General features: G+C 33.5%; 1 protein-coding gene across 1 annotated transcript; it reads right to left on the bottom strand.

Moving 5' to 3' along the window:
• Window positions 1–337: 337 nt before the first annotated feature.
• Window positions 338–11,117, bottom strand: LOC111807085 (DExH-box ATP-dependent RNA helicase DExH9-like). The gene is made up of 14 exons (XM_023692661.1): window positions 10,635–11,117; window positions 9,557–9,757; window positions 9,257–9,475; window positions 8,445–8,786; window positions 7,710–7,814; window positions 6,395–6,505; window positions 5,644–5,894; window positions 4,858–4,981; window positions 4,466–4,748; window positions 4,218–4,372; window positions 3,309–3,455; window positions 2,608–2,840; window positions 1,863–2,127; window positions 338–885 (listed from the first exon to the last, which is right to left on the bottom strand). Exons 1-14 carry the CDS (start codon window positions 10,902–10,904, stop codon window positions 607–609), a joined length of 2,985 nt encoding a protein of 994 aa, XP_023548429.1. The 5' UTR covers window positions 10,905–11,117; the 3' UTR covers window positions 338–606.
• Window positions 11,118–15,195: the final 4,078 nt, after the last annotated feature.

Raw genomic sequence — 15,195 nt, 5'->3', positions numbered from 1 at the left:
AGTGTATGAATGAACCAAAAGCACAATCGAATGAAATGAGATTCCTCCGAAGTCATGTAAGTGTGGTTCGATATAAGCTTAAAAGATTTGATATATTTACATATTATACCAACAAGTTGCACATTCCATTTCAATGGCTAGACTCCTATGAATTTTTATTGGAAGACAAACAATGCATAAAGGGCCTGGACGTTCGTCTATAGAGACAATTTGCACTATGAGTAGTAGTTTAAAAGAAGTAAATAATTGTTACGTAGTCATAGCAAGAGACGGAGAGAAATGTCGAAGTCATTTGAGTCGAATTTGAACTATAAATCTTAGGCATTAGAGCATTATAGATCTCCAACTTTCTATTTATACATTACCAAAATTTCACCAACTGATATGTATCCTACTCTTTAATGATGCCTTATTCTAACCTGAACAGAGTTACCTTCTTCAACTCAACATAAAACTTCAGCAAAATCTTAGTAAAATCAAATGATTTAAGTTAATAACTTACCTATAAAATCAACTACATAATATAAGAAACTTTACAAAGAGCCGCATACAAAATAACCACTCGATGTTAAACAAAAATTATAATTAAAAAGATGGGGAAAACTACTACAAGTATAGAGAAGCAGCAAAGACGATATCCCTCTTGATTTTGGAAACAGCTTCTTCAAACTTGGTTTCAAGTTCAGTTTCACCAATGGACTTTGCTGCTAGAGTTAGTTGTTGCAGAACTTCTTCCAGTCTTCTAATTGCTCTAATCAAACTCCCCTCGAAAACCTGTGTTATTTCCATTATCTCGTAGAATTTGGATCCTTTTGCCCAAGCATATACAGCCTCCATAATATCCGGTCTAAACGAACTCACAAAGCCTTCCACATCAATTTCGACCTGCAATTAGACATGCATGTATCATCAAGCCTTCTCTTATCGCGAGAAAGGGGGCTGGCAGGAAGAGGATTGTAAGATGAGAGAAGCAAAGAGGTCACACAATGTAATAGCCCAAGCCCACTGCTAGTAGATATGTCCTCTTTATGCATTCTCTTTCGAATTTCACCTCAAGGTTTTTAAAACGTGTCTGCCAGGGAGAGGTTTTCATACCCTTATAAAAAATGTTTCGTTCTCCTCCCCAACCAATGTGGGATCTCACAATCCACCCCCTTCAGGACCCAACATCCTCGTTGGTACTCGTTCTTTTCTCCAATTGATGTGAGACCCCTCAATCCTCCCCCATTCGTGACTCAACGTCCTTGCTAGCACACTGTCTTGTGTCCACCCCCCATTCAGAGCTCAGCCTCCTCGATGGCACATTGACCAGTGTCTGGCTCTGTTACCATTTATAACAACCCAAGCCCACTCCTAGCAGATATTGTCCTTTTTGGGCTTTCCCTTAAGGTCTTTAAAACGCGTCTACTAAGAAGAGGTCTCACACACAACGACTCACTCTCTAAACGAAACACACCAAACACACCATTCGAAAGAAACAAACTTTCCATTTTATAGTTTTTATAAAGAAGAACAAAGCACCTCATTAAAGAAGAATATTTACAAAAATAAGAAATCCTCCCACCTAAGAGTCAAAATGAGGTTCAGTTATTCACGAAGTTTCATCTACATTGGGAACAGCAGTAAATCAACATGAACAAATGGATTTTTTATTTTTTATTTTTCCTTTTTTTGAGTTGAAAAGATGTGGGATGATGGATTGATTCTTCAACCTCAAATAGATTCAAAAAACATAGTGAAAAAAAGAAAAAAACTAAAACTCAATGACGCTCTGAACACATTGCCATTTAAGTTTAACAACATAGAGAGAAAACAAAAAGGATTGAGTAAATGAACTTGGGCAGATAAGATTTAGCGCTAACCTTGCATTCAAGCTGAGCCTTGGCAACCCTTCGAGCTGTGTCTTGTAATTGAATGAAAAGCAGCTCAAGCTCTTCCCTAGGCTTTGCTGCATCCTGAAGTTTCTCTTGCCACACAAAACAAGATAGCAGAGCGATGATTTCCTCCACTTTTATGTCCTTGAAAACCCCATTGAACATCAGCTCTGAAAGAGTCAATTCATTTGCACTACTGATTTCACAAGCAACCTTGCCTTTCAATTCCACGACATCATCACTTGTGATGTAACTGCAATGTGGAAAAAAGAAAAGGATAAGATGCTGCTACTAATTCAATGCATCTACAATCGATAACATTATTCTTCTGTCATAAAATCTAAACAACCAATTTGAACTGGCAACAAAACATTTAAAAGTGTATCCTTGTTTTGAGTATATATATACACATATATTCAGAACTATCTAGTAAATAATACAGTTTTCATCATTTACCATATTCATCTAAATAAATTGATACAAAGGACAATCTTATTTATAAAATGATATGCCCAGAAGGGGCGCCCCTAAGCTAAGGAAGTAACAAAATAAATTAAAGCTACAGCAGATAAATTCTCTTATAAAAACAGATTAATTGGAATTACTTGAACCAATCAATGCAGGACGAGTCTTTTTCTTTCAATCATCACTTTAATAAATTTTGACCTATTTGGCGACAAAAAAATTCTAAGCCAACCTAAAGAGTAGCTAGAAAAGAAAAAAGACCAATTACCCAAGCCTCCGCAATACTCGCTTCCTGGCCTTCAGTTCATCTTTGAAAGCCAATGCAGAAGAAGAACGCATTGTTTTCTTAATTGACCTGATCTTAGCCGTTAGCTCTTGCTTCAAATGTAATGCTTTGAGCTTCTGATCAACAAGTGCTGATTTTGCCACCTCGTGCTTGTCAAACAGGCTCTCCAAAGCCTCTGTTCTACGCACAGCCTTTCTGTAAGAACTACTTTGAATCTGAATACCAAATGACGTTATTAGTTAAAATCTGGAAAGAACACATGGCAGAAGCGAATAGATACTATATTATACTTCCCATCAGCAAATGCTCAAACTGAATCGGAGTTGGTTTTTCTTGAACGGACAAGTGAATTCAATTACAGATTGGTTAAATAACAAGTTTAGTCCTCGAACATAGTTTGTGCCAAAAAGATCTCAAAACTTAAAAAAGTGAATAGACCCCTAAACTTTCAATTCCATATCTAATAGATCTCTAAACTTTAAAACTTTAGTAGACACTTTCCAACACATTCCAACGTTTTACTTGAAAGTTTAAGAACTAGTCTCATAATAAAACCTCACACATTTTGCTATACTAACCTAAGTACCACCAAATATTATATACAGAATCCCCATAGGCTTCTATCTAATAGGGAAAAAAAATCCTCACATCAATGAAAAATGTTTTAGCACAGAGTTACGTACTTTCATATCCTCTTCTGGATCTAGAAGGGGCACTCCCTTTGGAAATCTTGATAAAACTTCAGAAATCTTCTTCAATGTATTTTCTCGAGCTTCCAACGGCAAAAGATCATTGGGTATGAGTATTCGAATACTAGCTAAAGTACTAATCTGTTTGTAAATAAGATAAAAATTACTCATCAAGACAATGTATTAAAATTAAATCAAGATGGCAGTTGACAGAAGCTGAGAATAATTAAAACAAATTAGATATCTTGATTGAAAAAAGGGACATTTTAATGTACTTAAGAAAACATCAGTTAAGAGGGACAGCAGGAAAATAAAACCAACTTGCAGGAAGTTTGCCTTGAAAATGAGTGCAGAAAACAATGAAGCCAACACTCAAAACTAATAGTAACCACTATTATCGTAGGAAGAAGTGAACCGAATGGCATCAAGATACACGCCAACATTTGGATTGGCCCAAATCTCAAGCCAACGATGGACAGGAAATCAAATAAGACTATAAGGAACAGTAAATAGATAGACTTCTTAACCAAAGATGTCATCCTTCTCAATTAATTTTTCAGGTTGCCATTCGAAGGCTGTTACTGGATCAAGTAGTTGACCAAATTATCATCTTTGAATGATGCATGATTCGGCATCCAATTCAAGAATCCAACACAAGCCAATTGTTTGTGAATCTAGCTGGTTCCAGTTCTAATTCTCAATTGAATTCCTTCAGGCGTGAAAATATAATAAAATAATTTATTGATTTGGTACCAAACCAACTTTAATCTAGATTTTGTCACTCTTAATCTATGTAATCTTTGATCTCTATTATCATCTTTCATGAAGAGATCTGATATTGCTAATTCTCAACTGTCAGTTCGCATGAAGCATGTGCATATAATAGATCATATAACTCAATACCTGAGAGATTGGAATGGAAACAACATGCGGTTCTCCGTGCTCTTTCAATTGAACGATCTTAACATTTTTTTTCCCTATGCCATCTTTACTGACAACGCATCTTGTAAGAATGTCCACAGTGTAGTTCGCAGATTCTGGTTTCATACTAGCATCATCTGGAACAAAAATTTAAGTTCAGATTAAGAAGACTAATAAGCTAAAATTTGAATAAAGGAATACAAATGCAAGAGAAATTATCGATACATCACCTTCAGAAACACCTTTCATCCTCTGAAAATTAATTATTAATCCCCAAGTAAACTGGTCCTTGATGGAAAAAGTTGAAGAAATCTCATTATTACTGTCGCATTCAATAGATATAAGTCTGCCAGGTTGCAGAAATGGTAAGCAATATCTAGGAGACAACACAATATCACGGATATCCTTCTTCAAACTTTTGTACTGCTTTAGCAAATCATAATAATTCTTCAAATTATCTTCCTCTTCAATCACTATGGAATCCCTCTCCTCTTCAAGGCTTTTCACTTGTTTCTGTAGTAATAACTATAATTAGTATGTCATCTTATATCAAACATTACACCGCAATATGGTTTGATCCTTCATGTGTTATTTTTAAGACACCTTGTCTGCAAAAACTAACCTCGAGGTTAGGTATGTTGCGGTCGGCTTGGAACTGATAGAAGGAATTACGCAGCAGATTTTCAGGATTGCCATCTTCACAACGGATTTGATTCAAGAGCATGTTATAGCTCAAGTGAAAAGCACTAATGATATAAAAAAATAAATAAATAAAAGGATAAACAACAGAATAGTAAAAATTAAGGATGTAAACATGGTAACGCTCTAACCCCACAACCCTATAGGCAATTAAATAAAATAAAAATAAAATAAAATAAAAACTTGAACTCAACTACGGGACTTCTTGGCTAGTCAGGTAGCTAAATGATATTTCTGCTTAGCAACTAGGTTAAATCTTTGGACTATTGTTTACCAGTTCCATCATGAGGCAAATTTGAACCAATTATCAAGTGTACCTAAAACGCCCTATATCCTCTAGAAACTGAATTTTATTTCCCATGATGCTGCAGTTTTCATAATTATTTTTGCAACTTTTTTCGTTAAAAAAAAACATATTTATCGAAATGGGTGTAAATGCACTTTGCCCTCAGATATTTCCAATTCCACCTATTCGCTTTAGAGACTTCATCTCTCCACACTGGAGATATTTTATTTTGTCCGTTACATTTAAAAAAAAAAAAAAAAAAAAAAAAAAAAAAAAAAAAAAAAAAAAANATGGCGAGAAAATTTTGCAACATTCTATATTCTTTTCCTATACTTCCTAACATTATCTGCAGCTTACATATAAAAATTTAAAACAGTACTATTGATTCTAATATATTCAATATTGAAACCCTACTGTAGCTACCTGTTCAAGCAATCTGCATTTCCTTTAAGCATCATTTTAGCAGTTGATGGCTCCAGCTTCTCGTCCACCATAAGGATACATATCCCTCGTTCATCAATTCCTCTCCGTCCAGCTCGACCACTCATTTGTATATATTCACCACTTGATAACCATCTAAATTTATCCCCATCAAACTTACGAACATTACTGAAGACAACAGTTTTTGCAGGCATGTTTAAACCAATGCTGAATGTCTCTGTGGCAAACAAACACTAAAGAAAATGTTTTAATAACCAAGGAATTAAAAATATAAAATGACAAAAAACAATCAAATATTTTGGAGTGTAAAAGGTAAAATTGTTTATTTGTCTTGTACTTTGTATGCATTTTTGCTCGAAGAAATATCATGACAAAAAGTAACTCAGTAGTGGTTGAAGTGCACCTCGTCCTATTTTCTGTTTCTTTATTTATTTATTTTTTTTTTCTTATTTTTTTTTATTTGAGGATAAGAAACTACTTCATGAAAGGTAAAAGAACAAAGGCAGAGGAAGAGGAAGAAGAAGAGAACTAAGGCAGAGATAGAAAGAGAAGGTATTCGCCTTACTGTGCCGAGGCACCTTTCTCTTGCCTTAATGTTTAGTAAAACAAGGTCACAACTTGCACCGCACACAATTAAAATACTGGTACCATATGAGACAGCAATCAATTGAATTATATGACAAGCACACAGCAAATAAATAAATATATTTCTTTCTAACGCCTTAGTTCTAACCTTGATTAGCCCTTCTTGAAATAATATCTCAATCACCTCCTTCAAAATAGGGAGCAAGCCAGAATGGTGGACCCCTATTCCACGCTTTAAGAGGGGCAACATATTTGAAACCTATTTGAAAGTAATGGGAAAAGGAAGGATGATTAATTTATTAAAAAAAAAAGAAAAAAACAAGACATTAATCCAAATGTTTTTCTAATCCCAGCATAACCATAAGCCATAGCACCTACACAGCCAGACATTAAAAACAAATAAATAACAATCCATCAACTTAGAATTGTGGAGAGGTTCTACAAGCAGTAGCTCAACTATTGCAAGTTTCAAGACAGAGAAACAAGGAGAGGAGTACAAGGTTTTGATCTGGATCCGATTGTTAGGTTAGCATGCAACAATGGGGAACAGAACTCGAAGGGTGGAAAATAGGACTCAAGTTTCCTTGACCTAGTTACATAGTAAAATGAGAAGACTGATAAGCTGAAGAATAAATGCATTCATAAAGAGACTACACATAAAACACACATAATCACAACTCCAGATGATATGATCATGGTCTTCCTCCACCTTTCAACAAATGATGCAACAAAATAGGCCAACCAACGAAGGCACTTTTTTGAGAGCCAATCCAGAGTGTTAACTCGATGGTGCAAAACATACCAGACAAAGAACTTAACCTTCTTTGGTATCATAATCTTCCAAAGAGCCGAAAAGACAGTCTCTAATGGGAGAAGGGTCCAACAGACAATGGGAAAAGAGAGCACATGAGAAGTCACCCGAAAGGTTAGGGCTCCAAATATGAACATACATTCTCCCAATTCAAAATCAAACTCTCCTATCAAGGACGAGAGGTTTGTGATATCCAACATCTCCCTAATGGATAAAGAACGACAGAAACCAAGAGAAAAGAGAAAAGAGCTCACTTACCAAGCTAAGACATTAGCCACAAAAGAATTTTTCAAAGACGCCAAATGATAAAGACAAGAAAACAACAAGCAAAGAGGTTTATCCCCCACCCACGGATCCTTTCAAAAGTATGTTTCCTTACCCTCCCCCACAACACAACGGAACAGATTGGAGAGGGACGGGAGCTCAAGGGAAAAATCCTTCCACAAGTTTCAAAGAACAATTCCAAACGAATAATGACAAAACTCTTTAGACTTTAGCTATTGCAGCCCAAAGAAACACATTACACCTAGCTAGGGACAAAATTCCTTGCTAGATCTCTTAGTCCCCAAAGAATCCTATCATTGAACACCCTAGTCTAAAATTGCAACCTCAACAATTTATACCAAGACTTCGGGGAAAATGAGCGGCTTGCCTGAGGGAGCTTCTTATCATCATCTGAAAGCATATCCATAGCACTCCAAAAGATGGTTTCTATGTTCGCCTTTTCATCATCACCATTTAGATCTAATTTTGCCATCTGTAACAAACAAGGAAACCATGTTAAAGCTGACCTTAGGAAAAAAGGAATGACCTAGAAAGAATAATTACTACAACGAGCTCAGAAACCAAGCAGTTCCCTTCTTTCTCGTTTCAAAGCTAACAGCATAGCCAACATGCAAATCTCATTCTTTAAAGAATTATAATTTGAAATCAACCACCCCCCCAGTCTGTTTCCACTGTCAAGGTTCTACTTCTCTAAATATCGTGACCAATCACAACTAAGAGTGGGAGCTTCTTCAAAGAAATGCCTCTGTTATACATTCACCCAAAAGAATTTATAAGACAATGTTATTTTCTGTTTTTAGATTCTTGGCTTCACCTTGGTGTACTTTTCAAGAGTTTTGTAATGATACTTCGATCAGAGCTTTTTATCTCATATTTTCTACCTCTATTGGGTATCTTATCTTCATTCATTTTAGATTTTTTACCCTTGAGTGAAAGTAGTTTCATTTCTTAATAACTTAATATACAATAATAATAAAGTAATATATACCATCATATCCTAACGATGATGCCACATCTAACAAGTCCATTAAACAAAGACCATAAACAAGCGACAACTAGTAGAGATCACCTAAGCAACCACAGGAACACAACTGGACATTACCTGCATTGCAAGAAATTCACATTCTCTTTTGCTAAAGCTGAAAATTATAACTGGATCATATTGACGTTGAATTATCATCTTCACCATCTTAAATATATCACTCTCTTCATTTGTTTTGCCCAAAGTCAAACTCTTCTGCCACTTCCCATTATTCTCCTTTTTCTTGTAGCCATCACTAGCAGGGACAAGTGCATTTAAAGCTTTTTGAAAGCTATCCTCACGAAAATGACCCTTTTCATCAACCACCAAGTATAAGCCCTCACCCCCAGATGGGAAAATATAGTGTTGAAGAGGTGTTGGTCGATAGTCAGTATAAACAATATGACATGGTTGTCGGTGGACCTGCATTAATGTCAATCAACCAAGCCAGCATATTAACACATTGACAAAATCACTTTACAATTTTTCATATACCTATTTACTTATTCCTTCAAAGGTAACAAAATAATTGTACTGAAAGGCCATATAAAGATGGGATATAAGAGTAAAGCAGGCAAGCCATCTAATGTCACAGCCTAATGCCGAAGTTTCTTTTCTCCAACGTCAATCCATTCCCCAATATTTATAAAAATAAAAATTATGCACTAGAAAGATAATCAATAAAATTAATATAGGAACTGATAAATGGGAAGGGCAGAAAAAATGGGTGTTCAAAAGGCTTCCATTGGCATCATGCTAAGAAACTAATCACAAGCACTTCCCAGAACAGAACATCGTAAAATTATCATTTAGCTTTTTGCATTTGACCCAAAAAGTATTTTCATTGTCAATTAATTACTGATAACTAGATTTAACCCAGAAGAGGAGAACACCTTTGCAACCCAATCAGCAAATTCTTTTGCATTTGGCACAGTTGCTGAGAGGAAAACAAGTCGAGCATTCTTTGGAGCCATGACAATGCTCTCTTCCCAAACAACACCTCGCTCCCGATCACGCATGTAATGTACTTCATCAAAGATAATCCATGCCACTTCCCGTGTAATTTCGGATCCTTTGTACTGCATGCTACGCCAAATTTCTGTGGTCATGACCTAAAGTTGAAAAAATCACCCATTTACCAATGGCTTAAAATTTAAAATCCTAAAAAAAGGAGTAGTGAGTAAGAAGCACACCAGACAAGAAGCATTTGGTTCAATAGTCACATCCCCAGTCATTAAACCAACATCTGAGAATTCTTCTTTAAATTCCCTATACTTTTGGTTGCTGAGGGCCTTGATTGGCGAGGTATATATGACACGCTGTTTATTCCGGAGAGACATGGCAATTGCATACAATGCCACAACAGTTTTACCAGCTGATGTATGGGCAGACACCTATCAAATAACAGATTATATAACTTACTCAAATCTAAAAATCAACCAAACTAGAGTTGAGATGTATAAAAATGACTGGGTTATGATTTTCACATGGAAGTTAAGCGTATTAGTTATTATAAGTTCATTCATATTATTGTAAGGTTCCAACCTTTCTACTCTCTGTGTATTCAATATATTTGATCAGAACTTCTATTCTGCCTGAAACTGAACGACAGATATACAATAAGGCAACTACACAATCCTAAGCGATTTGATCAGTAACCTTTAGAAAAAATCCAAGGGGCTTTTAGCATTATGCTCAACTCATGAATTACTGAGCAAGATTACTTTAGTAACGGTTTCCAATCTGAAAGAGAAGGATAACCAATTGCAAGTAATAGGATCAGCTAAACATTATAGTATTCGACATTCAAACTTTGGAGAGAGGGGGGTACAAAGTGTATGTAATATAACTACTGAAAAACATGATCAAATTCAACCTCCTATTGAATGCTCGTGTTTTCAAACTGAAAACAGAATTCATTTAATAAGTTCTGATGATACTTAGTAACGACGGCTACTGCTCACAAATCACTACCAACTAACCTGAAACACATATTACATTCTCTTGCGAATGGAGCAGAAGCCACACAACTCTAGTATTGCCCATCTAAATCTACTAAACATAAAGGCCAAGTGCATTCATTTCAGCAAACACAAGTTCCTCTAAGAAAAAACTTCAGAAATACTTTCTTTATACACTCACACTTGTTCATATGATTTATCCCCATGGAATAATAATATATAAATAAAAAAATAAAAATAAAAATAAAAAAAACCATCAATGAACTCGAGCAATAGCCAAAGAAACCAATGAGAGGTTGGATAAAGTTACCATAACAGATTCTCCAATCTCCAAGCACTTGATAGCCTCGGACTGAAAGGGGTCCAGAGAGAAAGGAAACACCTTAGCCGGTTCCAACTTCTCTCCAGTGGAAGAGAGATTTATTGATGGGAGAGGATTATAAGAACCCTCGGGGTAGGACACATCATGGACACACGCAACTGGTTCGTCCTCAACCATAGCAGGTTCATTGGTTCTGTGGTGCTTCGGTGAAGATTCTCTGGGCGTATCTTCGACCACTTTTCTCTTCGAAGAGCCCATGGCAGCTTCAATTGAGCACGTCGGATCAAGCCCACTCAAGAATCTGCAGCAAATACTCTGTTAATTCTCGTTTGTAGAACCATAAACGGAGCTTGTAAGCAAATTGGCGAGCAGGATCTTCGAAAACTCAGCAGCACACTCTCTCAAAGGTTTCTCTTTCTGAATAAACCCTAAGAAATAGGTGCGCGGAGACGCCTGAAATCGGCGCGCGAATTTGCTAACGGGAAAGTTCGCTTATAAATCAATAAAACAATATTTATGTAATTTCACATTCAATAATTTTATTACGTTAATTAATTTAATAAAAATAAACTAACAACAATTAATTAATTCAAAGTTAAATTATTAAAATCATATTAATCAATTTAATTTTTGTTTATGCCTTATTATTATTATTTTAGTCTTAATTTAATACGATTATATAAGCTTCCAAATTTAAATAGTTTGAACAATTATCAAATTAAAAAATTAATTATATAATTTAATAAAAATATCTCTAAATTTTGTTTAAAAAATATCTCTAGATTTTCAACCGTTTTAATAATAATTTAAACTTAAAAACAAACTTTAAAAATATTTTTTTATTTTTTATTTTTAGTTTAAGAATATTTTTTTGAAGTTGAGAATTGAAATTTTTGGAATATTTTATTAATTTAATTTTGAGTGATAACATTCATTTAATAAATTAAGCAGTTGTTTTAATAAATTATTATTGGTTGTTAAATTAAATAAACTATTATATTGATTTGGTTAAATAAATATTAATGAGTTGATTAATTATTTAACTATATTTAAAATAAAGTTTTATTTATAATTATAAGGAAAGGGAAAAGGGGACCGACATAAAACTAACCCATGTGAATTTGTAACGTAAAAACAGATATTGTCCGCTTTGACCCGTTACAGACCGTCGTCAACTTTACGATTTTAAAAGCGTCTATTATAGAGAGATTTTCACGTCTTTAAAAAAAAATGTTTTGTTCTCGTCTCTAATCGATGTGAGACCTCACAATAAACACATCTACTATGGAAAGGGTTTAGCCTTACTTCGACTAGTGTCTCGCACCGTCCAGTGATGGGCTCTTATACTATTTGTAATTACCCAAGTCTACCGCTAGTAGATATTGTCTACTTCAACCCGTTACGTATCGTCGTCAGTCTTTTTCACACATTTACAATAAATGTTTCATTATCCTCTCCCGTCAATCTAAGGTCTCACAATTGGTAATCAAAATCTTTATCAACGAGAAAAATAAAACTGTTAACCAACACAAAACAAAACCTCCGACTAAACGGCCCCTTAAAATAATTTACTTCAAAGGAATCCAAAATATCGATGGAAAATTAAAATCCCTTCAGTGTTAGCATTTAAATATTTCATGAACGAGCAGGATTAAGTTCAATAGTGAAATTTATTCGAGTTGTTTGGACCGCTAACCCAGAATTTTAGATTAATTCAAAAAAATTCTTCAACCCAACTCAACTGAATTCACGTAGAACTCACACGTGTAGATCTATGTTAGGTTACTATCACATCAACTTTATTTGGACTTTTAAGATCCTATGGCCCATTTTGCAAGTTCTTTGAGTCTGGACGTTCAATATCTACCTAAAAAGTACGATTTCTTGTCACTGAAATATTAGGTAGATTGAAAACAACCCCTAGAAAACCTTATGTCTTCGTGCTATTTTAGTATGATATAAGATGACCGACTAAAACCTACAAGTAAGATATTTATCGAGTATTTTATTCTCATTCATGTTATTCGTCTTTTACAAAAGAAACCTTAACTCTTCAGCATGAGCCGTAGAACTACAAGAGTCTAGACACATCATCTCGTGGTTTTAAACTTCTCATTTTTTTTTATGAATGATTTCCTTTTATGGTCAGCTAAATAAGGTAATTATTTTAATTTCAATAGTCAAACTTAAATTATTTAAACCGTAAATTTTAATTATTTTAATTTCCAGAGTTAAACTTAAATTATTTAAATTGTAAATTTTTAATTATTTTAATTTTGATAGTCAAACTTAAATTATTTAGATTGTAAATTTTAATTATTTTAATTTCAGTAGTCAAACTTGTAAATTTTAATTATTTTAATTTCAATAGTCAAATTTAAATTATTTAAATGGTAATTTTTTTCAACTCAACTACTGAACTCAAGTCAGCTATAAAATTTTTGAGTTAAATTAGTTCGAATGGTTCACGTCATTATTCATATTTTTGTTTTAAATAAAATAAAATATTAAATATTATTTTCAAAAAGTTATTTTTTTTTAGCGTGGTTACAAATAAATAATAAAAAATAATAATTATGGGATTAGATAAAAATAAAACAAAAATATGCATATAAAAAAAAAGTGCAGTTTTTATTAATACAAAATATATTTATAATTATATTAAATACAAACTTTTAATTGGTATCCACTAAATTGTATTTGGAAACTGACAACAAATTCCAAATTTATTATTTATTTATTTATTTATGGAATGTCGGTTGCTAGAATATTAAATAATCTTTATTTAAATTAGTGCTGCCTTTTACAAATAAATAAATAAAATCTTTATTGTTTTTTTATTTTTAAATGGTAGAAACATGTTTAGCATAAAAATATTATTATTTAACCAAATTTAATTAGAAAACTATTCTATAAATGGTTGATATTTTATATAAATGACTTTGTTTTATGTACAACTCTGGTCTAAATAATACAGTATTTAATAAATTAGGCTCTGTAACGGAATAATTATCTCATATGGAGAGTGATTAATGGGTCGGTCAACTTTTATTTCATTTATTGTCCTTGTCATCGGTATCTTCATTGCACCATACCAACTAAGGTTTTGGACATCCTCAATTTTCCAACATCAACGCATTTTGTCAGCATGTTTGTCTTTTAAACAGGTATCACCTTCTTCCATTGACTTACAAGTGAAATGACATTGTTTTTTGATGTGTTATGTCTTTTAGCGATAGATCGGGATTTTCACCAAGTATATGACACTTTGACTATTTGCATAAAAAATCTTATTTCCCGATCTAGCTATTGCCATATACTCAGTCTCAGTAGATGTAGTGTAGGTATATTCAGACGTGCTTTCACTAAAGTCTACGACTCCACTGAGATTAGCACTCACAAACTCCTAACTACAAAGACGTATGGAAATAATGTCATGTGCTCACGCTCCTCAATTGTTTTGAGAGATTGTCCCTATAACAAGCTAACACGATTTGCCAAAAAAACAGTCCTAGTTTTAGCATCATTCATCATGAATTTGTGCAATATCTTCTCAATATACTGCTTCTAATATAGATTTGACGTGTTAACAAATATAACTCGAGAAATCCTTATCTCAAGAATCTGATTCACTGCACCCAAATCTTTCTTCTTAGATATTGAAAACATGTTTGTCTTCCGATGGTTTATCTTCCTAATACAAGAGTAAAAACACATATGAATCAACGTATTTCTTGAAATAACAACAACGATCATCTTCACTCCCGAAACCACTCTTCCACACGAAGGAATCAAACTGTTTATTACCACTGTGTCGGTGCTTGTTTCAATCCCATGTGCTCCTTACCTAAAATTACAAACACGTCCCGTCAGATCTCTACCCATCCAAATTTTTCACAGGCAAAAAAAAAAAAAAAAAAAAAAAAAAAAAAAAAAAAAAAAAAAAAAANAAAAAAAAAAAAAAAAAAATCAATTTGCTTACATTATGTTGGGCTCAATAAAAGAAAAGTTTTATATTTTTAATTAATTGATGAATTATTCTAAAAATTGTTTATCAAACTGAATTTAAACTTAATATAAAAATTATATATATATATAGTTGCATAATATTTGAATCATCATTTTGTGAAATATTAATTTTTTTTAATTAACAGACTTACAAACCGTAATTAAATATTTTTTGGTCTAATCTTATACAAATTTATTGTATAGAATACCCCCACTTACATTATGGGGACGATTTAGATTAAATCATTTGTAATGATTATAAAGTGGGTCGTGGTCCAAAACAAACTTTGTATAGGATATCCCACTTACATGTCTCCACATGAACGATTTGGATCAAATGAGTTGTAACGATTATAAAGTGGGCGTGGTCCAGTCTTATACAAACTCATTGTATAGGATACCCCACTTACATGTCTTTACATGAACGATTTAGATCAAATTATGAACGTTATCTATATAAGGTAGACTCTTTATACAGACCATCCTCTTGTATCCTCTTGTATGATATATATATATATATATATATATATATATAGCCAAA

The sequence above is a fragment of the Cucurbita pepo genome, chromosome LG12, assembly GCF_002806865.2.
Source record: "Cucurbita pepo subsp. pepo cultivar mu-cu-16 chromosome LG12, ASM280686v2, whole genome shotgun sequence".
In the NCBI taxonomy this organism is placed as follows: domain Eukaryota; kingdom Viridiplantae; phylum Streptophyta; class Magnoliopsida; order Cucurbitales; family Cucurbitaceae; genus Cucurbita; species Cucurbita pepo.
The sequence above is the reverse complement of the archived record's forward strand: the minus strand, read 5'-3'. Positions and strand labels throughout refer to the sequence as shown.

Bases quoted from the DNA above. Each gene is read 5' to 3' on its own strand.
- LOC111807085 (XM_023692661.1), bottom strand. From the start codon at position 10,904: ATGGGCTCTTCGAAGAGAAAAGTGGTCGAAGATACGCCCAGAGAATCT. The intron at 4,982-5,643 runs GTAGCTACAGTA...TTATATCATTAG, and splicing joins AATGCAGATTGCTTGAACAG to TGCTTTTCACTTGAGCTATA. The intron at 4,749-4,857 runs GTTAGTTTTTGC...TTATTACTACAG, and splicing joins GCAACATACCTAACCTCGAG to AAACAAGTGAAAAGCCTTGA.